The 27,841-nt window shown below is 40.5% G+C and overlaps 1 protein-coding gene across 2 annotated transcripts; it reads right to left on the reverse strand.

Annotated features, from left to right (window-relative positions):
- Positions 1-616: 616 nt before the first annotated feature.
- On the reverse strand, positions 617-27,804 carry LOC105385389 (ATP-dependent Clp protease ATP-binding subunit clpX-like, mitochondrial). 2 transcript variants are annotated; one of them, XM_048628742.1, is made up of 15 exons: positions 27,363-27,804; positions 21,688-21,822; positions 18,871-19,075; positions 16,295-16,476; positions 15,168-15,284; positions 12,406-12,550; positions 11,419-11,510; positions 10,482-10,635; positions 9,623-9,818; positions 4,039-4,131; positions 3,469-3,597; positions 2,804-2,848; positions 2,417-2,513; positions 1,970-2,012; positions 617-1,881 (listed from the first exon to the last, which is right to left on the reverse strand). In XM_048628742.1, the coding sequence occupies exons 1-13, from the start codon at positions 27,433-27,435 to the stop codon at positions 2,418-2,420; spliced, it is 1,662 nt and encodes a 553-aa protein (XP_048484699.1). In that variant the 5' UTR covers positions 27,436-27,804; the 3' UTR covers positions 617-1,881; positions 1,970-2,012; position 2,417. The 2 variants fall into 2 exon arrangements, with proteins under 2 accessions (XP_048484699.1, XP_048484698.1); XM_048628741.1 differs by lacking the exon at positions 2,417-2,513 and having other exon boundaries at positions 2,707-2,848.
- Between the last annotated feature and the right edge of the window lie 37 nt (positions 27,805-27,841).

Here is a 27,841-nt window from a genome sequence, read left to right on the forward strand (position 1 = left end):
GACGATCCAACGCGATCCGATCGCGCGATCCAAGAATTCTTACATACTAAACTTCTTGGATCGGGCGATCGGATCGCATTGGATCGTTTGGTGGAGATCCGGCTATTAACTTGTGATAACAATATCTATATATATACAGGGTGTCCCAACAGGGCACCCTGTATGTATGTACAATGAGGCTGAGAAATATAAAGAGATGGCGTGACGCTGTTCAGTATGACGTATAGAGTATGACAAAAAACTCCTCGAGATGCCACTCTTTTCAGAATTGTTTATTTTTTCTCTATGGTGTTTGTTTTGACACAGTAATTAAATCAAATAGGACGTGTATATTCTGAGGTGTGTAAAAAGTTTTCTCATGTAACAGCCTCCAGACATTTGCTATGTGCTCCAGACCATAGAAATAAAAAGTATCTCGCTCTTGTACTCAAGTTGTATTATACTCCCACTGACTCCCACTTATATCGTAGTTTATTTTCTCTATGCTGCCACTTGTGCATGCTTGTGAAGCTGTCGCCATTTTGATACTGTTTTTTTTATCCGCAGTCGTCATACCAAGGCATTTGAAGAAGCTCTGAAGGTTTCTAAGATTTTATAGTAAAATAAAAAACAAATGCTTGGTTTTCATTGTATTTTAACTGAAAATAGGCTTAAACTATGTACCTACTAGTTGCAGTGTGATTATACAACTGCTAGTTTACAAACACAAAGCGTCAGCCACTGCCCTCGGTGTCGCTCAAACATCGTTTACGCATCTCACTATAATCACACAGCAACTCTCATTTTATAAATGAAAAATAATATTAATAATAAAATAACAATTGTCAAAACATCACTTTTTAAGGTCCGACCAAAAGTTTTCGTAACAAATATTTTTATTAAATTTTCGCGTAATTTCCGTACTTACAACATAGCTAGAAACAGTAAAACAAAAATTATCTAGTTTTATTATACCTTACACATATTCTCCATCTATTCGTTCATTATTATTTACAATAATTTACATCACAAGAGCTTGTGTGTTGTTTATTCTGCTGGAGGGGACAACACATTTGTTATTTTTTATATTTTTTGTTAATTTCTCACATTAGTTAGTCTATTCAATAAGGAACTACCAAACAGTAAATCGCTGACAACAATTTTCATTGCTCAATTTGGCTCTCACATAGGCACAGTCAGCTAAAAGTCGATGATTTGTAAGGTTAGATCTATAAAGAATTTCCCAGCTGATTGTATCTAGTGAGTCATTTACACACCCGAAACGTATATGCCTGTATGTTACAATTTAATTGAAGAGCAAAATTTTAGTCCATATGGTCTAAAAGTGATTACCGAGCATCGAGATTACAGACTAAAACTAAGAAATGCTAGTTTAGTTACTTCATTTACAATGAGTAGTAATGACAATGAGATGGAGTTAAATAAACAGAGCTGGAACTTCAAAATGGCGACCAGTATATTAGCCTCTCGCTCGCACTATCGGCTTATTATAGAAAGCAGGTCTGTTTTCCACCATTTTGGAATCTCAACTTCATTGTATTGCCTAATAGACAATTCTCAGGACGCGCTCAAAAGTGGTTTAGCTTTCGTAATCCTATTTCAGAGATCGGAGAACAAAATTAGTATTTCAACTTGAAGTTGCGAGCAAAAGAGATCACTAGAAAATGCTGTTTGTAACTATCCCTTATCATTATGCTTTTAAATGTCTATCCATGTTCAGTGAGTGACGATTCGGCCACCCAGCACAGCAAGCGATTCGATTGGTTGATTGTTTAATCTACTGGAGCCTCATTGGTCGAATGTAGCTTTTGCCATTGGTCACGCAAAGGATTATTTCGACTTCACGGAGCGACGGTCGGTTTGAGCAGGCGTCGTGAGAAACTGTAAAAGAAAAACATTTTAACATAAGAATTATTATCCACTGGAGCTCAGTCTCATAATGATTCAAACTGAAAGAGTATTAACTTACTTATCCAGTGAATTCGTCCATGAAATGTGTCGTCAGGTGTCCACTGTAAACAACGAAACAAAAATATCAGTTACTGTTTATACTAACTAACTTAGTGATAACTGGAATGGTGTGATGTATAATGAATGTTTCAATTTCACAATAACATATTTCACACTTATACCTACATGTAGTGGGTATGTGTTAGTGTGTCTGTCTGTCTGCCTGTGTGTCTGTCTATCTCTCTCTCAGTTGGCGGCGCGCGCGACAGTCCGCTCGGCGCGGGCGACGGTGGGCGGCTCGTGTCTCTGTCTGTCTGTCTGTATGTGTCTGTGTGTCTGTCTGTCTGTTTGTTTGTATGTGTGTGTGTGTGTGTGTGTGTGTGGCTGTCTGTCTGTGTGTCTGTGTGTGTGTGTGTGTGTCTGTCTGTCTCTCTCTGTGTCTATCTCTCTCTCTCTATGTCTATACCTCAGTTGGCGGCGCGGGCGGCGGTCCGCTCGGCGCGGGCGACGGTGGGCGGCTCGTCGCGCGACACGCAGCCCTCGTGGATGTGCACGGACGTGATGTCTGTCTGTCTGTCTGTCTCTGTGTCTGTCTGTGTCTCTGTCTGTCTCTCTCTCTGTCTGTCTCTCTACCTCAGTTGGCGGCGCGGGCGGCGGTCCGCTCGGCGCGGGCGACAGTCGGCGGCTCGTGTCTCTGTGTCTGTCTGTTTATCTATCTATCTGTCTCTCTGTCTGTCTCTCTGTATATGTACTTACCTCAGTTGGCGGCGCGGGCGGCGGTCCGCTCGGCGCGGGCGACGGTGGGCGGCTCGTCGCGCGACACGCAGCCCTCGTGGATGTGCACGGACGTGATGTCGGAGCCGGGGATCTCGAACATCACCTCGAGGAGGAGGTTCTCCTGTGGGGGGGAAGGTGAGGTGAGACATGGAGGTACGAAAAATGGAAGTTTATTTTCTAGGGCATAAAACAGTGATTATTAGACAAAGGCTTCCCATTAAGAGCGCCACAGAACTGTCCTCGGCTTTCTTCATCCAATCACACTATCTAAGGCATTTGGTCCAACTGGCATCGCACACGCTATATTTTTCTGTGGCCCACTGCCACTCCTGCTTACAGATTTTAGCTGAGCCACATCGGTAGTTTTATTACGAATCACTCTTGAGCATGCTTAGCGACTTTACAACGGTGGACCAAACCAATCATCATTGTCCGTAATATGTCTAGTAAAACCAAAAGTACCTATGGCTCTAATTTCAGTACGTTGCAGTGGTATAGAAAGCCAAAGGTTCTCGGTAAACTTTCATATCGGCGAAAAAATGTTTCGGTCAACTGACCTGCGGTGAATAGTGTTTTCCATGAAAGATGGTATCGATCAAGTGTGATTCTATACATGTATATGGTTCAGGACTCTGTATTCTACGACTTACAAAATTATATGAATATCATTTATTCAGAACAAATGTTGCTGAGTTTTTCAGATTAATATACCACTTTCGCAACACCCTATATAGTACTGACCATGATAGCCCTCAGTCCTCTGGCGCCAGTCTTCCTCTCCATGGCCAGGGCGGCCACGGCCCTCAGAGCCGACTCACTGAACGACAGCGAGCACTTGTCCATGGCGAACAGGAGCTTGTATTGTGATACCTGGAAGAGATGGTAGTGGGGGTTATTGAAGTCATCATCACGACCCCTCATCATGTCCCCACTGCTGGGGCACGGGTCTCCTTCCAATGAAGGAAGGGTTTGGATTTAAGTAATTAATTGCAGGAAAAATTACAATAAACAGGAAATTGATACAAATAGAAGTTATTTATTTGTGAAATATAACATGGCGATGAAATTAACTCAATCAAAAACAGAATCAGGGTCCATTTTTCAGATACTCGCACAGTACAATACTGACAAGTGGACGAGAGCCTTAAAAAGGCAATCTACTTTTAGATTAATCTCTACCAGAAAACCGATGAACTTTCAGCGCTGTATAGGGTATTGATTAATACTATTATCGAGATTTCATAAAATAAATAGAATTTTAACTTATAATCAACTCAGAATCATCAGAATGTAGTATAATTTCCAACTCACCATAGCATTTTTAGGTTCAGTCAGTATCCGCACAAGCAGGTCTTGGTTGAGGCTGTGGAAGGGCACTAGCACCGGGAATCTGCCCACGAATTCCTGGAAAAGAAACATTAAATTCTATCAGCTTAAATACATAGACGATATACTGTTTTGAGTGTTTTTCGACAGTATTTTACAACATCCATGTGTGTGTTTTGATGATTTTGGTAGCTCATTATAGACACTGATACCATCTGTGTTGTAGTAGATCCTTGTAATTTGACGATTTCAGTATAATATATTTCTTCTTGAACTGGGTGATTACTATCACTTACGACGGTATATAGAATTCCCCATTTTTCGCCATACTCACGGGTATCATTCCAAAGTCGATCAAGTCCCTAGCCTGCACCTTCCTCAGCCAGTGGTCCCTGTCTTCATTCTCTGCGGCGGCGGAGTCTAGCGGCGAGGCGTCTCTAGCAGCATCTTGCGCTTACTATATACCTGTCCTACGGTATTCAGGGCTCCCCATTTTACCTGACAACTATTACATACGGTATTCAGGTTTCCCCATTTACCTCAATGATCACGGGTATCATTCCAAAGTCGATCAAGTCCCTGGCCTGCTCCGACCATTGATCTCTATCCTCATTCTCGGCCGCGGCGGAGTCCAGCCGCGAGGCGTCGCTGGCGGCGGCACGAGCCGCTTTTTACATAGACGGTATACTTTTTTGCGTGATTTTGACAGTATTTTATAGACTGGCACCATCTATGTGGATTTTAATGATTTTGACAGGTCCTTATAGACACTTGTTTTTTGCCAATTTCAGTATATTTCTCCTTAATCTGGCTAATTACTATTACCTACGGCATTTATGTTTCCCATTTTCCACAAAAATGCTACGGTACTCACGGGTATCATTCCAAAAGCAATCAAGTCTCTCGCTTGGACCTTCCTCAACTAATGATCCCTATCTTCATTCTCAGCCGCAGCCGAGTCTAGCGGCGAGGCGTCGCTAGCAGCATCTTGCGCTTACTATAACCTACGGTATTTTGGGTTCCCCTTTTTCCTTGACAACTATTACACACGGTATTCAGAGCTCCCATTTTTCCTGAACTGACAACTATTACATAAACAAAACGCTACTCACGGGTATCATTCCAAAGTCGATCAAGTCTCTCGCCTGCACGGCTAGTATGGCCATAATAAGACAACATGTGAAGTGACTGTTTAAATTGAGTCACTTTTTGATATCAGTCTTAAATGTTAGCATAGGGTGTACATGGGACTCGTTTTAGTTGTGTGATTGGATATAAGCCACAGTGACACTGAAACTTTTCTGCTCTGTGGAAATATGTATTTCATTCGTTCTTTTTTTTGAAAATCCCTCATTTGTGGCTCTTGTTTGTATTGTCTATGGTTTTTTGACAATTTAAATGATGATGATTTTCGCTGTTTGGTGCTCTCTCTCTCTCTCTCTCTCAGCCTTCTGTAGTCCACTGTTGGACATAGGCCTCTCCTAACGATCGCCACCCCAAACGGTCACCCGCCATCTGCATCCAGCGGCTTCCCGCTACCTTCCGCAGATCATCAGACCAACGGGTTGGGGGGCGACCGACACGCCGTTTGCCGACACGGGGTCTCCACTCCAGAGCCTTTCTACTCCAGCGGTCGTCGGCTCTGCGGGCTACGTGGCCAGCCCATTGCCACTTCAGCGTGCTAATCCTTTTGGCTATGTCGGTAACTTTAGTTCTCCTGCGGATTTCTTCATTACGAATCCTATCTCGACCTGTTTGGTGCGTTCGAGTGAAATATTTTGGTAATATTACCATTGCATTTTTGCATTGCGCTACCCCATGGACTCATATTGGCTCATTAACTACTTTCTTGAGTTTCTTGGACATCGTCACATGAAATAATATACGACCGAGCTTGCTCCCGACCAAGCACGATCAGATTCCTTGGGAGTTCTTCGGCAGACGATTTCTATGCACCGGCTCCATGAGACGAAGAACAAAACAGCATGCCACCTGACTGATGACCCACCCACCGTTTACCCGGCCCCAGGAGCTAGAAGACCTTGAGACAAAAGCTCGGGCAGGATCCTGACGGACGCAACAGAATATCATCTACGATGCTTGTCCCACGGCCAGACTGAATAATATTTATATAATCAATGGAAGGAAAAAACAGTAGGTAAGTGCCAGTACCAGTCACATGTTATTATAATTGGGCACATGCACACAAAACAACTCAAAAAACTTTTTTCACTTGGCAGTACTTGGTCAACTAGGCCATTCATTGGAAGGAAACCCGTACCCCAGCAGTGAGGACGTGATGGGCTATGATGATGAAGATGACAATAGGAGTCATAATCTTAGTTCATAAGTATAACTAAAATCTAATGAAACATTTTTGTTTGTTACAGAACATTGAAATAGGCAAGGCGAAAGATTTTGAAATCCTCTTCCGTAATGCAGATAACCATCTATTGTTTACAACAAAACCTTTATTTCGGTAATAAACTTAAGATTTTGGAAATTTAAAGGCATTTTTATAATCATTTTTAAATACGGCGCGAAAACAGCTCGCCGTGTCATGGCGTCGTGTGTGACGTCACACTTACGTACGTCAAATTTGTTTACAACAGCAAAGTAAACAAACACTGCGTATTTTTTGTGTTAAAAATGAATTCTAAAGTTTATAAGTGGTGTGCAGTGCCTCAGTGCAAAAATACATCAATAACGACACCCAAAAAGGTGTTTGTACATGTCCCATACAAGAAAATAATAAGAGATAAATGGTTAAAGCTTGCACGGCGAAACAAACTTCTACGAAACAAACTTCTTCAGCGAAATAAACTTCTACGAGTTTAAAACGAGTTTGATTGCTACTTAGTCATATTTATATCTAGTGTTAAAGATAACGTAGCTAGTCACGTAGCCCGCAGAGCCGACGACCGCTGGAGTACAAAGGTTCTGGAGTGGAGACCCCGTGTCGGCAAACGGCGTGTCGGTCGCCCCCCAACCCGTTGGTCTGATGATCTGCGGAAGGTAGCGGGAAGCCGCTGGATGCAGATGGCGGGTGACCGTTTGGGGTGGCGATCGTTAGGAGAGGCCTATGTCCAACAGTGGACTACAGAAGGCTGAGAGAGAGAGAGAGAGTTAAAGATAAATACTAATAAAATAAACTAACAAAGAGGTTTTCACGTTTCTAAATTCGGAAGAGCAAAATTCTTTATTTGTTGCAAGGAACTCGCCCAACATCAATACCTGGTTCCATTGTTAAAGATAGATTCGTGTTATAAAGTCGATAAATCACAAAAACAAATATATATATCAATCGTAACGCGCAATCAGTATGTAAGGTAATCAAAACACAGTGAAGCGTACATAAGTATGACGTCATGCGCTGTGATTGGCGTTTCGGTCAAAATGGCCGATTGCAGTATTTTACTCTTTTATTTTATTGAAAATCTTATTAATCTCAATTTTTTTAATAAAACTAAATCAGTTTTTTTAATCCTTTGAATGTGTATTTTCCTCTAAAGTCATTAAATCTTTGATAATGTAATACTGTCGACACGCCTATTGGCTCGTAGGCAAGACGGAAGATGGTCAAAACCGGTCAGAAAATGATGGCCTAGACACGGTTGGAGAGCTCTTGTTGGCAGAAACCACCTGAAGATGGTCATTTGACATCAGCAACCTTGTGGTGATACAATGAACCGGAGCGGCACCGAACTGAATAAGTTAAAAAACTTGGCATACATACTATGAGACCTATTTGATGACTGATATAAGCCAAGTTCAGACTGATTATTGTGATAGTTGATAACTAAGAATACCTAATATGCTTTTATGGTGTGTGAAATAGTATACTTTTTATAATTTATTAATTAAAAGTTCAATAAATGTTTTACTTACCTAAAGAAAATATTATATTTTTATAACCATTTAATTTAGTTGTACATGCTAGCATATCCACTTATTTTTTTATAGTAAGTGTGTTGTTGATAAATAATAAAGCCTGACTAGGGTTTGTCGCTGTGGAGAAAGGATTAGCATCAGTTGCTGACTGCCCGGTGTGCCGGACTTATTAAATGTACAGTTTATATTATGATTTACATTTCTTGAACTCCACATTTAGCATTCAAACTATTCAATTAGCCACTTCATTACCTACATACTTTGACGTGAATAGGCAAACTTAAAGTATATGGGAGACAACTGAAAATCAGTGGTTTGTTCCTAAGGGCAAACATATGCACTGAGTTGCTTCCAAACAAACTAATGTCTATCTATCTAACTTCTTAGCACATGTGAGCGACAGGATTTGAATCCACATTTCTTCCGTGAGGGGCGGGCGCTTACCCGTCTGAGCTAACACCGCTACATATAAGTAATATACTTAATGTATAATTTTAGTCAAATAAAAAAGAGGATGTGTGTTTTGACAAATGTTGTTTTTAAAGCATTTTCAACGGGTTATTAGAGTCCCGGATCATCCTCCCTATAAGTATTATAGTAATTTTCCTTTCCTGCATCTCTTCTTGTAGAGCAAGGATGAAATTAACAAAAACTAAACAAATAATTATTTGTGTCACATGTTATCACCACCTTCGAACTTGAGTGATATAATGCTACCTAAACAAATGTCAAACTGAGACATGTGTGGATAAATTGGTACACCCATGTTAGGAAATAAGACAAATCTTCCAATCTCGCTGTCAAAATTGTAACTCACATCTTGTAGTGATTATTTCGTGTTGGCCATGTTAGCGTTTGTGAGGACAACTGGTATCACACAATTTGTTGCAACTAGCTGTCATTTATATCTTGTCACCGCCATACTATTACGCCTGCTGGACCTTCCTCAACCAATGATCCCTATCCTCATTCTCAGCGGCAGCGGAGTCTAGTGGCGAGGCGTCACTAGCAGCATCCTGAACCGGCTGATTACTATAAGCTATGGTATTAAGGATTCCCCTTTTTTCGCTACTCACGGGAATCATCCCAAAGTCGATCAAGTCCCTAGCCTGCACCTTCCTCAGCCAATGATCTCTATCCTCATTCTCCGCCGCAGCCGAGTCTAGCGGCGAGGCGTCACTAGCCGCGGCCTGTGAGGCGTTTTACATAGACGGTATACTGTCTATGTGTGTTTTGATGATTTTGACAGCTCATTATAGACACTGATACCATCTGTGTTGTAGTATATTCTTGTATTTTGTCGATTTTAGTATATTTCTTCTTAAACTGGCTAATTACAAAAATACTACAGTACTCACGGGTATCATTCCAAAGTCGATCAAGTCCCTAGCCTGCACCTTCCTCAACCAATGATCCCTGTCCTCATTCTCAGCGGCAGCGGAGTCTAGTGGCGAGGCGTCACTAGCAGCATCCTGAACCGGCTGATTACTATAACCTATGGTATTAATGTCTCCCCATTTTTCACGTTACTCACGGGTATCATTCCAAAGTCGATCAAGTCCCTAGCCTGGACCTTCCTCAGCCAATGATCCCTATCCTCATTCTCAGCGGCAGCCCTGACCTGGCTGATTACTATAACCTATGGCATTTATTTTTCCCCATTTACCACAATACTCACGGGTATCATTCCAAAGTCGATCAAGTCCCTGGCCTGGACCTTCCTCAGCCAATGGTCCCTGTCCTCATTCTCAGCGGCAGCGGAGTCTAGCGGCGAGGCGTCGCTGGCCGCGGCCTGTGAGGCGGCGCGGCGGCCGGCGCGCGCGTCCCACGAGCCGAACCCGAGGTACTTCTCGTTGTTGCGCCGCTGGACTAGTCTGGAAGGGAGAAAACACGTTAGGTAAGCCTATTTGAACGTTTCAATCGTAGGAAGGCTGGAAGGAATTGCTTTAAAGCAGGTGTGGACTATGGATTTTTGTCCCGCGGACTTTTAGTAGCGGTCGCGATATAGCTCTTATAAATTAATGTTATTTTTAGACATTCGTGTGTGTTTTCGATATAATTTATGAGATATATTTTATGGACGGACATATTACCCTCATATGCACAGACTTTTAGGAGATATGACCGCATTTTTACCCTTCCCTGGATTCTAAACGCACGATTTATTAATTGCGGCGTTTAATGTGGGTACATTCTTAAGCCGTAATCGCCAATATATCTTATTCATATTGCACACCGAATCTATTTCTCTTAATAAATACAATGTAAATTAGACTTCAACTAGAGTAGAGTAGTATATTAGAGCTGCGTCTCTAGTGTCCAATAGAGTACCGAATTAATGAAAGTGTCAACCTATGCCCGGAGTTCAGGAAAAAGCTACTTTTCCACACATAATTTTGCTATAATCTATCCTTTATACCCACCTGTCAAGCCTGTTTTTAACCTTTTTTTGTAAAAGTAATGTGTATTTCTATGTGTGTTAGTAATAAATTATTTTTCTTTCTCTCATTTTGTAATAATCTTATCTTTTCCCTCACCTGTCGAGTCCATTATACGCGCCGCTCGCCACAAACAGTATGTTAGTCGTGTCAACTTGCACGGCGTCTCCTCGTAGCTTGCGCGAGTTGCGTTCGGGGACTGACACCACGGCGCCCTCGAGCATCTTGAGCATGCCTTGTTGGACGCCCTCGCCTGCGGGTGACAGGGGAAATTATGGTAAGTAAAGAAGTGTGGTAGAAACCGTCACGTAAAAATATAAAATCAATAGACATACTTACATTTAGCATAGATAAAATAGCAAAAACCAAAAAGTCTCGTGACCAACAAAGTTTCTATAGAAAATGATTTTTTTAAATTTTGCCATTCTGATTTTATTTTCTAGCTTAGATATAACATGCTGCACATATAGGTTTCGGCTTAGTATACCCTTTTTGCAACACCCTGTACATAAAAGAGGGCGCTTTATCGATGGAGCTACCAGTGCTTTCGATACAACAAACTTAACATTTCTATGAAAATTATTTAAGATTTTGTTTGAAACTTACAGGTACTTTATTCATGCAAACTCTGCGTTACTAAAACGATATAGAATTCGTTATACACTGCTGCTAGTGACCTGATTTCTCTGACGTTTGATCTTAGATGTACTATGGATTCACTGTCGTTTCGGTAACGCCGAGTTGACATGAATATGGGTGCATTCATGGAAGTAGAAAAAATACGGAATAAAATCTCGCTGACTAAAAAATGAGGCACAGCAATGCAGAGAGACATGAAAGTGTGTGGGAGCGTACGTGCGACGTGATTGGCGCCCGGCGGCGGACTGACTTACTTTGAATATAAATGTGTGTGTGTGGAGGGCTCGTTGTAACAATGAAACTGACTTTGGGTGCCTCACTTTTTAGTTAGCGAGATTCCTTCCGTCTTTTTTTCTACTTCCACGGGTGCAGTATAATACTATAATACTGTACATACCGCCCACATCTCTCAGCTGGTGTATGCCGGGCACGGCGCCGATCTTGTCCACCTCGTCCAGAAACACGATGCCCGTCTGCGCGCGCTCCACACTGGAATATACAAAGTGGCATGTTAGATAATATCTTCATATTGTAGCAGGAACAGGCAAAAGCATCGTGGGACGCCCTCCTGCCCACTGGACCAACGACCTTAGGCGGGTAGCCGGTAGTGGCTGTATGAAGAAGGCCGAGGACCGAGTGTTGTGGCTCTCCTTTGGAGAGGCCTATGACCAGTATTGGATGATTATTGGCTGATGATGATGATGTAACTGACATTGATGCCACTATAAGCCTATATGAGGTAAGAACAGCATAGCAAGCCGGAAGGGAGTGATTTAGCTCTTATTTTGAACAAACTTTAGGGGCTTTTTTTCTACTTTATAGACTAAAATGTTGGTGAGTCACTGTAAGAAAGTCAGCTTACTATACATATACAACATTCCAACACATGTATTATCGTTCCTTCTTTTCTTGTCGTGTCGGTACATATTATGCTACGAATAGTAGATATTATGTATCACTGAAAAAAGAATTGCCAGACTGCCCATGGACCGCCGCCGGATACGTAACTCAGGAAGACTCTTTCCGTCATTCCTGTTAGCTCGAACCATTTGTATAATCTAAGTTTCCTATACTTATTCATTTATAAACGATAGAAGAGGATCGCTTTCCAAGCGGTCGTAGACCAGTTGGCCTTCCCAAAAACCGCTGGAGCGATGAAGTCGGCAAGAACCCGCGCGAATACTGATAAGCGGCGACTTGGCCACCGAAAAATTAATTCACCTATTTCGTTTGACGAGTGTGAAATGTGTCAATGTGTGTTGTTGTTTTCTGTATTTTTTGTTGTTGTTATGTGTGTCAAATAAAATGTTTCCTTCTTCTTCCTTTCCCACGTAGCCGGCCTGCGTGTGTTGAACGAGTGTTGCGCTCGTGTGGCGTGTCTCACTTGAAGTTGGCGTCCTGCAGCAGCTTGGCGATGACGCTCTCGATGTCCTCGCCCACGTAGCCGGCCTGCGTCAGCGTGGTGCAGTCGCAGATGGCGAACGGCACGTCCAGGCATTGCGCGATGGTCTGCGCCAGTAGGGTCTTGCCTGGGAATTACAATAGTCACATTACTAATGAGATCGTACGCATTTAAAATACTGTTGTCGAGCTAGTTCATGCCTACTCTGTTACTAAAATACTTATTGATGTAAATAGCATCAAGGCAAATAATTTGTAAACTTACAAAGGTGTCTGCAGCCTAATTAAGTGTGTAAACCACAATGCCATAAAATAGTATAACATTTTAGTTGTACTGTTTTGTTACCATATACTTATTGATAATAAAGAACTTTGAAAATCAAATCAATAGTCACATTGCAATATGGCTTAATTAATGTATCATCACGACTCATCACGTCCCCACCGCTGGGGCACGGAACTCCTTCCAATGAAGAAAGGCCACCACGCTGGCCTAGTGCGGGTTGGTGGAGCAAGCTTGTGCTGAGAGAGTTGTCGGTTAAGTGGGCAACCCGAGTGTCAGATGATTTCAAGCTGCCCGAAGGCCTCTGACGAGGCTTAACGACTGCTGCAGTATTTATAAAAAAGGTTTTTTGGAGTAACAGTTACGAAGGTCTCTTGGGTTGGTAAATGAACGAGTAGTGGGCTCTATGTACTTATACTTTTTGTTCTTTGTTGCTTTAGATAAAGTTATTCTTTGCTTTTCTGCAGTAAGAAAATTTTCCAATATGTAATCTGAGATTCCTCAATTTCCTCATTTAACCGGAGTATAGGAGGGAAGACCGGTCCATAGAGAAGTAGCCGGTAGCATAGATTACTAAATAGTAGCCGATAGAGGATGCATGAGGAAAGGCCGAGGATAGAGTGTTGTGGATCTCTTTGTGTGACGCCTATATCCAGCAGTCGTCGATTACGGGTAGATAAATTATAGCAACTTTTGATAGGTCATTCTGTAAAATATTTTCGCGATGGAATTTTTTTATTTCGCAATTATTCGTATTTCCTTTCCACACTATTGGACTTAAAACTGCGGACCACGTGGGTATATTTGGCTAGGAAACAGTGCAGTCATGCCATAAATAATTAGAAACATACCTACCTAATATAATTATGTATGTTCATACAATATACCCGCCCACGATATTATGACATGTAGTATTTTATGAAGGCATCTATTTTTAGTAACTCGTGTAGAAATCTCACGTGAACTGACTATTCAGACCAACATAGCGATAGTAAATTATCTATATACTCTTTGACGATATACTATATCGCATTGGAAACGCTCAATTGCCCAGAATAGGGCAAACACTAAAACTAAACACACTGGTTATCGAAGTAAGCAAGCGAAGCAGATGTATAGGTAGTTTACAAATTTTTATGTTCTATTTCTAACAATATTTCTAGCTAATGACAATAGTAGACAGATCTATTGTTTATTAATGCATATTATTTAGTCAGTCTAGTCAATTCTTGCAAAATTAAATACCATAAATAATTTCCAGTGTTTTGGTTGTGAATGCTGGTCAAAATTGCTTTTAATTAAATCCAGATATGAACAATTTATTCCAGTTTAGTTCTGCATGTGTATCGGTAACCGTGAATGTTGAATTTTCATATTTAAAAGACAAAAGTACATTGACTTTACATCATAATATATAATTAGGAACAAAATATTGTCACGGCAATTTGTCCATTCGTAGTTCGACGATCTCAAGAGTGTGAAATCAATTATCCATGTTTCCATACAGATACCAAACAATAGATTGTTTAGGTAAAATAAACTAAAAACTCGACGTTCATAATTGAAAAATCGTGCAATATTTTTATAAATAACCTATTCAACACTAAAAGTCGCATAACTTTTGAACGGCTTAGCAGATTTTGATAAAATATGATAATGAAGTTTAGACCTTGTCGGTCGCTTCAATGATATTATCGTTTTGAAACAGACGGCGGGCAATACACGTCCAAATATGCATAGCTAATAATCAAAAACACTAATTTGAATATTATTTTTCGACCTCTACTCACCTGTGAGTCATAATTACATAATGCACTTGTATATTGAACTCATCAATATACGCGTATGGCATCAATTGATCAAATGTAAATATTTTCTTTACTATCTAAATACAACAAAGTTTCCTTGTCTTGTCCTTCAATAAATTATGATCTCAAAACATTAATACGTATTACATACTACTATGTTTTTAAAATATGGCTTGCTTGTCATTGAGATGGTATCAATAAAGTTTAATTTATAAGCCTGCGAGTGTCTCGCTTTCGAGTCACCTCCTACTACTCCTTAGGGGATAACTTATACATACATGTATATACAGGTGTCCCATAAGTCAACGAACTCCCATCGTCATTTTAAGCAACTTTTGTTCCTGAAATATTGGTACCTTACCTTACTTTTTAGTATAGTCAGTTTTCCGCCGTTTATCAAGAACAAAATTTCCTTAAAATGACGATGGGGGTATGATGTCCGATGACGATTGTTTCAAATGGCGATTGTTATCACGTCTTACCGGGATAACGTTGACTTAAGCTGCGTACAGACCGGCCAAACGAACGCCAACGAACGGGTTACGCCCTGTATTATGTATGATAAATGTCCATCGTTGCGCGTTCGTTGGGCCGGTTTTTACGCAGCTTTATGGCTATGTATGTACATAATAATATATTGGGGTGAATACTGACCGCAGCCGGTGGGTCCGAGCAGCAACACGTTGCTCTTGTCCAGCCGCAGCGCGTTGTTCGTCTGCTGTCTGTCGAGCGCGTCCGCGCCGCCGCCGCTCTGGCTCAGGTGGAGGACATCTGTGGAAGGAATGAGGTCAGATTACTGATATGTAGGATGGAACAAGGGGGTCGAACGAAAGAGACTTGTCACGCAATAAGAGTGATTTTAACAGCACACGGATTTGATCACGCACGCGGGATTGCTTAGACGCGTTTATATAAGTATTCGTTGTAACGCGTGGAATATGCACGCGAGACGCGGGAAAATGATGAGCCATCCCGCGTTTGTGATGAAATCCGCATGCTGTTAAAATACCCTAAGTACGTCTAATGCCCCGAGATAGATATGTAGTACAAACGTGCGCTATGATAGTTCTCCAAGTACCTACCTCCCAAGGTCGCCATCCTATCGTGTCAATACCCTACTGAATTTCACAACGTCTGAACCAAATAGATGTAAAATGGCTACAAAAACTTAGTCATGTTTCATACAAAAGTAATGATGAATGAAGAGCACACAATGCAAATTCAGGAGAAAACTCTTCAAAACGTCAACAAACCAAAAATATACCATTTCCCCGAAACTCTCACCTACTTTAAACAAAAGAAACGAGTGCAGTGTCCGACAGAACCAGCCAGAGGTCAGGAGGTGACCGCCCGTGCGTTCTGAACACAATTTGATACGCTCTCGAATGCTGCTTAGCGACAGTTGTTAAAAGTGGCTGTACTGACTGAGTTTTACTTTGAAAGCTATTGACCTTGCGTTTTTGCTTGCGAGGGTTTTGTAGGTTTTCGCAATCAAATCAGGTTGGGTTGATAGTTTGAGTGTTATTCCTCTCGATACAAAACATTTGATTGATTGATGCGGTGGAAGAGATCTGTCTATGTCACGCATCCCTAAAAGATTTAAAAGTTTGCATTACATTTACTTTTAGTTCATTTGTGTCACACTTACAATGTATTTTCTAAATGTATACCTATTTTGTCTATAAATAGGCGAGTTTTTACATTGGCTTTGGGCGAGACATATTTTGTTGCGCAGTGCCATTAGAGTACCTGTAAAAGGTATACCTATACCATTCTCCTACCTCTATGCGTGTGATGCAGCGGATGGTGCGAGTCGGAGGGCGTCCCGCCGCTGCTCACGTTGTTGTAGATGCGCTTGTAGTGGTTGTAGACGGCCACGGACAGCACCTTCTTGGCGTATTCTTGCCCGACGACATGCTTGTTCAGGTATTCGAAGATCTTTTTGGGTGGGGGCGGCGGTTTTCTGGAGAAGAGGGTGGTAAATAAGAATTTTGCAGAAAAGCGACATAAAGTATAGATTATGATGTGTGTACAATTTGATTTGCGCGAGGTTCACTTAGCGTTACGAGGGAATCTGGGGATAAATATGTAGCCTATGTGTTATTTTGATGTAGGTAGGGTAGGTATATGCTGAATGCTGTAATACTATAAAATTTCATAGAAATTCGTTCAGTAGTCACAGAATCCATATCGCCTTTATATTATTTATTCTGTGAATGCATTTTGTATAGTTTTTAAACAGAAAGGACATCTTTCGGTAAACTTGGCTCTCTAGCTAGCATCGGCATAAGTCGTCCTGAATATGCAGAAAGTATATCTGCATAATGTACACCGTAAGGAAACCACAATTGCAACTATACAAATTGTTGTGAATCATCATCACATAAATAAAATCAAATTGCGTCACAGTCTTATGGCTATAAAATTTGAATAACCGGAATTGTTACCGGCAATCATAACTTTGATACTCCTGCAAAACCTTTCTAAAGAAGTTACGTTAAAAAGTACTTTTACTTCAATTAAATTGTTGCGTAAGAGTGCTCATGAAAATAATCCTTTCTTTGGGTAAGTAATAACAAGCGATATACACCTAAATAGGTACTTGAAATAACCGCAATTTTGTTATCCGAAAATGTTCTTACATACTTATTTTATCATCAAATTTTGATTTCATAAACGTATGTGACATAATCAAAAATTCATAAGAAGCACGTCTCATAAGGTATGACTTTTAATTATGCAGATTGGCACAATTTAACATGCGGCCATCCAAAAATGTTGTAGCTCAAATTGCTCGTCTTTACCATTAAATTAAGACATAATAGTAACCAGTTTCTGCGCAGTCAACCAAAAGTAAACCTCTTAAACGCAACAAACGTAACAGCTGCCAGATCGTCTTCATTGTAAGTTAAAATTCTACTTTTTAACACTTTTAGGCTGCCTTTCCAGTATGCAAACTGTTCCCCGCTGACTGAATAACTGTTTCATTAATGTTAGTTGTTTAAACTGCTGGTGTTCCTGTTTAAATCCTACTAATATTATAAAGGCGAAAGTTTGTGAGTATGTGTGTGTGAGTGTGTGCTTGTTACTTCTTCACGTCAAAACAGCCGAACCGATTTTAATGACATTTGGCATGGAGTTAGCTTACACCCTGGATAAACACATACACTAATTTTTATCGCGATATTCCCACGAGATTTTTTAAGGTGAAGCGATGCTCGCGGGTGGCTACAGCTAGTAAATAAATTAATTATACCAAGTGTTTATAGTTAAAGTAGTAACGAGCGAACAGTTTGCCTCCTGGGAAGGCCTACTTAACCCGTCATCAACTTGGATAGGTTACTTATTTAGCCGCTCCGTTAAACATCGGTAACTGATTGGTATTATAAAAGCGAGCGTATTTATTTATGATAATATGTCTCATGTAATATTATAGTTCATGTAAAAAAACGGGTTATGTACAATTTGTTTTAATTGCCTGTAGAATGTAGGTTCCTTCTAGAACTCCTAGATCTTCCTCTCAAGTCAATACTATGTGTTATGCCCAGACAATATAATTAAATTTTGTACGAAAAATTAAGTTCACTCTTATCACATTAATCGGATAAAGTATAAATCTATCAAATGATATGTAAAATCGAATTGAAATGTGCTGTATCAGCGTAAATATTGATATCACCGAAAAGCGCTTATCAAAATACACAGTAGAAAGAAAGTAAATATGTAATAAAAAAAACAATACGGGGTCAATGACCCGTGAGGTGGGACTTAGTCAGTTGATATTTGGCTGTTCCGAATACATTTTGTTTGCAAGTTAATTCGACTTCACTATACGGTGTCAAGTTTAACACACATTCTATGGACCAATGATCCTATTTAATTGACACGGAGTCGACAATTTATTCTGTGCCATAGTCTGTTACGTGATCGGCAGATATTTTTATTGATTCAGCAATTATTGGTCAGTTGCTGAATATGTGTGCCGTGTGTGCGGTTGAGATCAGTTTGATCTAGTCAGATGTAAAACCACACTTAAAACTGTAGTCGTTAGTTGTATTTTTTTACAGTTTTACCTATGTAAATCCTGCTGTGGGCAATTTATCTTTATCTTATTTACACAGGGCGTTGCAAATGTGGTGTGCGAAATATGTAGGCCGAAAACGGGTGACAACCACGGACATAGTGGTGTGTAGTTAGGGCTCAGAAAACGGTTAGGATCAGATTCAAAATACAACTTACTTATGCATTTGATTACATCGCCCTCGCACCGCCCGCCCCGCCGTCGCTCCGGCCGTTGCAAGTTTTGTACCCGTCACAAAATAAATTAGTTCTGTATTAGTTAATCAACTAAACTGACCTGTAAAACCCGGACTTGCTATCCGCGTTCTCCTTAACCGTCTTGTTGGTGTCCACCTCGCTGAGCACGACGAAGAAGTGGTGGCACTTGTCACACTTGACGAAGCGGGTGGAGCTCACGAAGGTCTCCACGTGGGTGCACGGGTCTCCACACTTGGGGCACTGGAGCACCCCGGAGCCGCCCTTCTTGGAGCCGCCGGTGGTGCCTGCCGGGTGGTAAAGAATATTGTAATTCTGAATGAAACTAGATTTTTCTGCGAGCTAAGGCTGTTTTTAACAGCATGCGGATTTGATCACGCACGCGGGAGTGCCTGCCCCGCGTTCATACAAGTATTCACTGTAACGCGTGGAATATGCGTGCGAGACGCGTTCAATCCCGCGTGCGTGATGAAATCCGCATGCTGTTAAAAACAGCCTAAAGCTGCTGAGCCCTAAAAGGTTTTCCTGTGGGAATTTCGGGATAGAATGTAAATAAATACAGCGAAAAGGGGGTGCGAGTCACCTCTGACTACGCCTTCGGTGATTACAGTCGTGAGCGTATGTATGAATATATAAAACACTCTATTCCTTAATCCTTTATGCACGTTTAAGCATACGCACAACGTAGATAGAGACACTAATTAAATCACCATTATCTTCGCGGTGGTAGCTTTTTAGCGTAACCTACACCTTTAGATACGGTAAATGGTTGGTAAATGATCTAAGATTAGGACCACAAGTGGTTTAAATCGTGGGGATATGCAAAACGCACTATTCGAGAGAGACAGGTGTAGAAATATAGAATCATCATCATCACTATTAGCTAATTATATTCCACTGCTGGACATAGGCCTCCCTTGTAACAAATATTAAACATTTATTTATAGAATGTCTATGTTATCGGTGCAAACACTTTTTTATCAGAAACCTACTCAATAATGTAAATAAACACAAAGATAACATTTGGTTCAACAATTTTACACAATAATCTGAAACAATGTTACATTTACGTATCAGATTGATAAGAGAGTATAATACATAGCAACTGCGAATGTACCAACTTCGTAAGTAAGTAATAATGTACATTTCTCAAGTATAATTCGTTAACCTTTCATAAAATAATTTATGGTTATGAAGATACTAAATGCATTTTTAAACTTTTTCGATGAATTTCAATGCGAAATTTATGCAGATGCGGCATGTAAATTTCCCAACTTTTATGATTTATCATAAGTACTTGACCGTAATCAATATTTTTACCAATGTTATTGGTTTAACGAAATATAAAGAATCGCATAACTATACTCTATATAACAATGTTAACTGCATAATTACGAAGAAACTAATGTATAATAATAAGAATAATCATTGTGCAAAGATTACACTTTCAAGTGAAGGACCTTTCATACTGGTTACTGGAGGGTTACTCTATACTGACGAAAAACGAACGAACGAGAGCTGTCATGCAATCGGCACGTTTAATACAACGATATAGAGTCGTGGCTCGCGCAGCAGCACTCCGAATCTTAGTTATTCGTTATATAGAGTGACCCCCCTGTTGACTTCCAGTTGGTCGTATAAAGAACTTTCCTTTTCTAAGGCGTCCACTTACCCGCTGGTTTTACCACAGTAATTTCCTTTCAAGGAAAAACCAGCCGCGTGGGTACAATTAAATTATTTATGGCTAATAGCCGGTACATTGGACGAAGCCTGCATTTACAAGTACTTACACCTTGTTTACTAAAACTGACATCAAGATGTGAATTAAGCTTTAGCTGAAAGTCGCATTCACTACAGCACGTATACTATGCTCTTACGGCTGGAAGGTCTACACTGCCTTCATAAGCTTGGACCATTTCTCACGACTCTCGTCATAGGAACCCACATTATTTGCCATGGGATGTACCTACCTAATATCAATTGTATAAGATCTCCATTTACCTGTGTACACGAATAAAGATTTCGATTTGATTTGAGGTGTGCGCTTGTGTAACTGAGCTACCAGAGCTCCGGTGTGCAAAAGACTTATCTTCAACCTGCGCTGGAGTTCAGCCTATATACTCCATGCCTATATTGGACAAGTAGCCTTAAGTTGACGCCTTTTCATTGGTTTTATTAGCAAATTCAATGGATAAATTGAAGCCTGCCACACTATTCTGTACCAATATATAAAATAATATTTTTTAATCACCACAATCACAAACCTTAGTTCAGCTCGTGGTTATCACCGACACGGTTAGAATATTCCCTTTAAATCAATGGATTATTTGCGGCCAATTCAGGGCTAAGAGTCATACCTCGAGAGAAGGAAGGCTTTACGTTTAAGAAAACAGTTGTGGTTGGCTCGCTCCTTCGGGGACTACTGATGTCCATCGAAAGTGCACCTTATGGTATGACCCGAAAAGTAGCAAAGTAGAAAAGTTTTGACTAGCCACAGCTATCATACCTGCTGACGCGGTGTCCTTGGGCGGCGGCGCGGAGGGCGGCGCGGGCGGCTGCTCGGTGGGGCTCTTGCACAGCGCGGCGCTGGTGCTGAGTGGACGCTGTACTGCACACTATCTTCAGCAAAGCTTACAGAGCAGACGCTCCGATATACTTACTGCTTAAGTCTAGCAATAACCTCACACCATTTTATGGGTAAATTTATACACTAAACCCAATTCCAGGTGCCTGATCATGGCTGAAGGCTAATGCCAATTCCATTTTCATCAGCCGCAAGCCACTACTACCTTACGGGCTGAAGGTGCCTGGCTTATTATCTCACCACAATCACAACCTTAGTTCAGCTCGTGTTTTTCACTGACACGGCAATGGATCCTTATAGTCTGAAGATGCTTACCTGCTGACGCGGTGTCCTTGGGCGGCGGCGCGGAGGGCGGCGCGGGCGGCTGCTCGGTGGGGCTCTTGCACAGCGCGGCGCTGGTGCTGAGCGGACGCGGGCAAGCGCGGCGCGCCAGCCGGCATGATTGCACGCCTGGGGGGAAGGAAGGGATTAGAATAAGGGGTTTAATCTGTTAGCTGCCTAAGCGCGGATTCTGACGTCAGTCTTCAGGTCAGTCTTTTCAAGGAAGCTAGTGTGCATGGGGGGAATCGGTAGCCCTTCAGATGAGGACAAAAGAGCTAAAGTATCACGACTTGAGTCCAATTTAATCCTATCTGGATAAAAGCGGTTAAGGCTTATGGAACTAACTACGGTTGAACGACAGGGACAGTTTTGTGGCTCTCCACGGGAGAGACCGGCAGTGGTATTGGTCTAGTGAACGATTGTTTACAGTGAGTTAGTTAACTTTCTTCTTTTCTGTAAGTATTCCGAATCGATAAACCTATTTAAAGAGTTATTCGAGTCATAATCATAATATCTTTAACTAAAACACATAAAGGAAGTAAGAAATCACTGGCTTTATCTGTAGGAAGCAGAATTATCGCTCTCAGTACCGTCTAGGTAGTGCTGGGCGAAAGTGAATGTATCTGAAACGATCATTAAATATTCTATAGCTTTTGCGATGCCAGTCCTAAACGCATCGGTGGCAAAGTTAATGGCAATTTATTCGCTGCAATACATAAATTTTTAAGGATTATTTCGTAGGAGATCTTTTATTATACACACACTTAAACCACGGTCTAGGTTAAACGTCCCGTTACGTCCCTAACTCAACTTAAAAAACTCAAAAAGAAGAATGGATATTTTTATATCCTGCTTTATATTATAAAAATACACGTATCTTTACGACATACAAGAAGTACAGTTTATAATTGATTTCAATTTTATCGACAGCCAGACACTGCGAAGTCATAATGATCTGTGTTGCTGAGCTATAGCGGGTTCACTTCTGGTACTTGAAGCGTTAATTGCATAATTCCTCCGAGGAAAGTTTACTTTACGGATGCTTTGTTCAGGCTGGTTTAAGGACCACCGCAGGCTTATAAGTTCGTAAATTACATGGTGGTTGCATGATAGATACATGTTTAAGTAAGTCGCCTAATATTTATCTACAGTTTTAAAACATAGAGCACTCAACATCAGCATAGTCCAGATTACATAAGTAAGCAGGCGGGCGTTCACTCAGAAACACATACCCGAGTCCGCGTTGTTCTATGCTCAGAAACATGAGCGGACGGAAAGTATAATAAACTTATGTAGAAATGTCATGTGGATGAACATAAAATTACCTACAATAGAAGAAGGAAGGCAACAGATGTTGATTCATCTTCTACACATGGCGCTTAATTTCAACCCAATTTGGTTTTCTCGATAAATCCCTGAATCAGACTTACACAGTACGGACAAGGAAGATTATTTACTAATTCTTTACCTCGAGGTTATTGCTAGCCATCTTTGTTCAGCTGAGCTCACGACCTACTTTGACAACCTTTATGTAGACTAATCCTCGTTTAGAAAAAAAACTATTTACTTATTATAGTATAGGGTATAGAGCTGCCTGATTTCAAAGCAATATTTTATGGCCAACTTGTTGTGCGAGCGTGTGTGTTTGTAGTGAGAACTGGGAACTCGGGCAGGCTTCAAGAGGTTTTGAGCTATAAGCTAGTTTAGCCGCCCTGATTCCATTAAAGTACAGTTTACATATAACTTTTGTAATATAGAGCCATGTCATGCCACGACATCATGACATCCCGTAACAAGAGCTTTGGGCGGCTTTGGCTGTGTTACATTCGTCAAAAGAGTCTTCCATAGATGACCACGATACGTAGCGAGATATACCCTGCTGCCCACTGGACTTTAGCGGTCAATCTCGTTGAGATCAGTCATCTTTGCAGGAGTAGATTATGAAGCCCGAGTGTACGAGCAGTAGACAATCTCTATGTTCTTTCACTCTCAAGATGACATGACCGGTTTCGGGTGGACAGGACGACACGACTTGGAGGCTATGTAACCAGGAGTTACATACAGTTGTTAGCTGAAGATGTTGGACATTCGAAAGTTTGTTTGAACACACTGCAACCGGAGCACGATGACCGACAAGCACCTGAATGAATGTTTTGTTTCGAAAACGAAGCGCTACTTACAAAACTATGAAATGAAACTGTAAACATTGAAAGGCAAAAGAACAGTCAAAACGGTACTAAACATTTTTTGTGAACCATTTTGCTTTTTTAACAAGTAAACTGTGCTAATCTATTTCCAACCGTGTGAGGTCCAAAATTGTAAATCAATAGTTCTAAAACGTATAAATAGTCTCATTAAAAATTCGCCATTCGTACATTTGCGAATTCTTCGGATTAACACCAATGGATTAACACTCTATGCCACAGCTACGCACGTGTTGTTAACGATCAATTTATTAATGAATTTTGACCTCCACCGCTTCGGAATCAGAAATAAAGGCTTTACTTTTACATAATGGTTGGACGACTCATGAATGCCAAGGGGAGAGCGCATTGGTTAACTTGGTCAAGGTCTATGGCTGAGGATTAAGGAGTCTACCTCAGGTCAGCACAACACTGTATAAGGAAACCTACTCATTGCGGTTTGCAGGCATAATTGTTATTATGAAGTACGGGCAAGTTTTTTGTGGAATCGTTTTTTTACTGCCACAGTGTCGTGTCGTTTATAGTTTTGGTAGCGCTAAATAACTAACGTTGCTCACATTTAATGCAGTTAAGGCCCCCTGACTATTTCAATTCCTATTAACTGCGGATTTTTCGTTAAACTATTCAAATTATTGACATTTTACATTATGTAAATACACCTAGACATTACGTACCTAGCCGTTTTACCTTAGAAAGTCGATGCATACACATTACACACATAATCGCACCAACGCTACAAATCCGAGCTAGATTGCCCGGACTAACTAAACGACACGAATAATCCAGTTTACAGGGCAGCTTTCTACAACTAGCCTGTCCTTAGACTCGGTGCAAGCCGAAATAGATTCGACTGGTGATACAGTAAATTGGCCATTTTGATATGAAACTCGGTATAGTAGGACAAGATTCCATGATTTCTGTACATATTTTGGGACGGGAATCTTTATGTTTTGTTGCATGTTGTTAATTGTATATTTGCGACAGGGACATTAAAGCCCATCCCATTCTCTTTACGAGAGCTTTTGTCTTGGGTCTCGACAAACCTATTCACTATTAAAACTACTACGAATAGGTCCAGCTACACTCTCGTGTTCCCTACGTCGTGTAGTTTTTTCAAGAGTCTGGAGCGCACTTAAGTATGCATAATTCTGTGAAAAGTGTGGTTTACGTGGTATTTACAGTAGTTAGTTATCTATGTATTTATAGCGTGAAAAGGCTTCCCATATGTGTATGTAATACATAGCCTTCAACCACACTAGGCTAACAAACTGTTAAATAATAAGTAGGCAAAGATCTATTTTTAATATTTAACATTCACAACATTACTTTCACTTTCATAAGGAATACTTTTGCATACAAAAAGACAAAGTGTCTGTTGTGTAATAATTTTAACTATCGCAAAGTGGGCCGCCTAGAATTGTTGCCTACTTATCGTGGTATCACCTTAGTGAATACAGAGCAGGGTGATTGTCGTGAACATTTTGTATCTATTGTCTGTTGGTTGCTTTACACCTACAGGGTGTTCAGCACGTTTTAACGTGGTCAGAGTGGATATTAGAAGAGGTCATTTAGTAACATTCGCATATTAGATAAAATTTGAAAATTCTTTACTTAAAAGATTCGTGAAAATCGGGATGTGGAATAAATTCGGTTCACACTACAACAACAAACATGACCATTTAATATGAGGAATATTATACAATTTCTTAAATAGCTTGTGGTCCATGTGCGGAATATGCTTCATATAATTATTGTCTAGATAACTACAGGTTTCATCAATTTAAAAATACAATCATTGCACATGCAACATGTATATTGTATACATAAAAAATCCAAATTAGACGAAAAATCTTCTTGGATAATATAAGTATTGGAAGTCACTCTTAGACCAACTTAAGGTGACAAAATACTCTCTACAAAATTTTGTAGAGAATATCTGTGTAATATAACATTCTTACAAATGGTGCAATACAGGCAAAAGCATGCTAAAAAGTTTTAAAAGGATGATACACTAGCTAGAACATATCAGATAGCGGCTCATTGTACAAGTAAATGTTGTAGTGTATACTCACTGTTAGGTTTAACTAAAAAAACATCTTTAATTTAAAAAAAACTTTTTTATTTGATTTTTTTGTATGTGTATCATGTGCCAGTTGCCTATTAAGTACAAGAGGGCACATTAGCAGTCCAGTATTATCAATAAACATATCATAGGGCATATGGAAACTTGATATAAAAGGTTTTGTTGTAGTCTCTTTAACATGCCATTGGTCTTGAGCAACCATAAGCAGTTGTTCGAACTTGTTTGGCGTGTTTGTGGTGTTTTAGGCACTGCCTCCCATTGATGGGTTGCATTCCCATTCAGCTGGTCCTAAACTGTCCCAAATGTGCTCTTGCCTTCTTATTGGAATTCAACTGGTGAGATCAGTAGCCAGTTTGTTAGGGTGGTGAGCTATCCTATCTCTGTAGGTTCAAGAGAGGTTTTCCATTAAACTATTCAAATTAACCATGGGCATTTGTAAGTATTCATGGACCATGTCTATTTTAGTGCACCATGGTGTGTGGGATATGGTTTTTAAAACACTGTTTTGGAACCGCTGCATATTGCAAGGTTTTGAGGAGTTGTTGGAGGTTTTGATATAAAAGGTAAACAAGAAAACAGCCCATTTATTCCCTAACAATCATTTTCTAACCATTATGTAGAGTCATAGCTGCTTTTCAATACAGGGGATGGGGACAGTAATAGGAAAGTAATGCTTAGGGCCGGGAAAACTTCATTCATTAGAAATTGTGAGCACCATTTTTTTTATTTATTTCTATTCTTGTTTTGTATGGCACTTGTACTGTGCGTGACTAGCACAGTAAATTCCGCCAATATCATAGTGTTAGTATAAAAATCCACCCATTCTTAAAGTTACCGCAGCCAAATTACGTAGATATAATAGTATGCCCCCACATATTTTTTTATTCAGCACCTATGTGAAGTGATTCTCACATCATTCTCATTACTCATAGCTATCCTTTAAATCTGTTAGAGTACTTTAAAAGATCTCTAATTGCTGTTAACATTCAGCTAAACAATGCTATTGTTTTCCAGAGACATTGATCTGACAATTAAGTATCACACAATACATTGAACCTTGTCCTACGGACGCCGTAGTCTGCTCATGACCTTGTGATCTCTAGAGACACGAGACCATCGTGATTTCAACTCTAATTAGAACCCCATTGCATCAAGTCACGATCAGCTGCGATCGCAATGTCACCCGCCAATGCCCCATAGTCACGTTGATAACACGTACGGTTCAACTCTGTTATCAAACAGTGCATAGTTGATAACACTGATTTACGTAGACATGTACACGCGCCTCCATACTGCGCCATCACACTTGGTGAAATGCCAAAACAACACAAGCGTACACACGAAAACAATCGTAATGCAAGGGAATGTTTTAAGTTGCTCACCTGATGTCAACTGAGAATTTCTCCCCACGGCTATCCGGCCCACGGAAACCAGGCTCAACCTTACACTACTCATTGTTCACAGCTGCTTTATCACGAGCACTACCATCGGCCGCTGCACGACACAAAACTACACACGGGCCAAATGGAAATGCTACAGAGCGCCAGTTGCCGTAATTCGCCAGTCGCAATTTTTATTGTATTTTTATTTGTCAGAGAGAGTCTGTCATGACGCAACACTTTTAGTCAACAACACACCGACACTTGCAATGATATAACTAAATGGTGTAAGTACGAAAACTGCACTTTCCAATTTTTTTGTATGAATTTACAAAAAACTATTTATTTTCAAGGAACTAGAGCGGCCATACTGATGTTCACAGCTGATTTTGATGTGAAAGAAATTGGATTTTTTCCACCACGTTTTGACTTTAACTCCATCTGCCGGAAACAATAACAAAATAATTCATTTGTTTTTGCAC

This window comes from Plutella xylostella, chromosome 21 (genome assembly GCF_932276165.1).
Source record: "Plutella xylostella chromosome 21, ilPluXylo3.1, whole genome shotgun sequence".
NCBI lineage: Eukaryota > Metazoa > Arthropoda > Insecta > Lepidoptera > Plutellidae > Plutella > Plutella xylostella.

Excerpts from the sequence above, each read along its gene's own strand:
- LOC105385389 (XM_048628742.1), bottom strand. The coding sequence starts at position 27,435 with ATGAGTAGTGTAAGGTTGAGCCTGGTTTCCGTGGGCCGGATAGCCGTG. Across the intron at positions 12,551-15,167 it reads GCTCGGACCCACCGGCTGCG|GCAAGACCCTACTGGCGCAG; the intron begins GTCAGTATTCAC and ends TGTAATTCCCAG. Across the intron at positions 10,636-11,418 it reads CCAGCTGAGAGATGTGGGCG|GCGAGGGCGTCCAACAAGGC; the intron begins GTATGTACAGTA and ends TGTCACCCGCAG.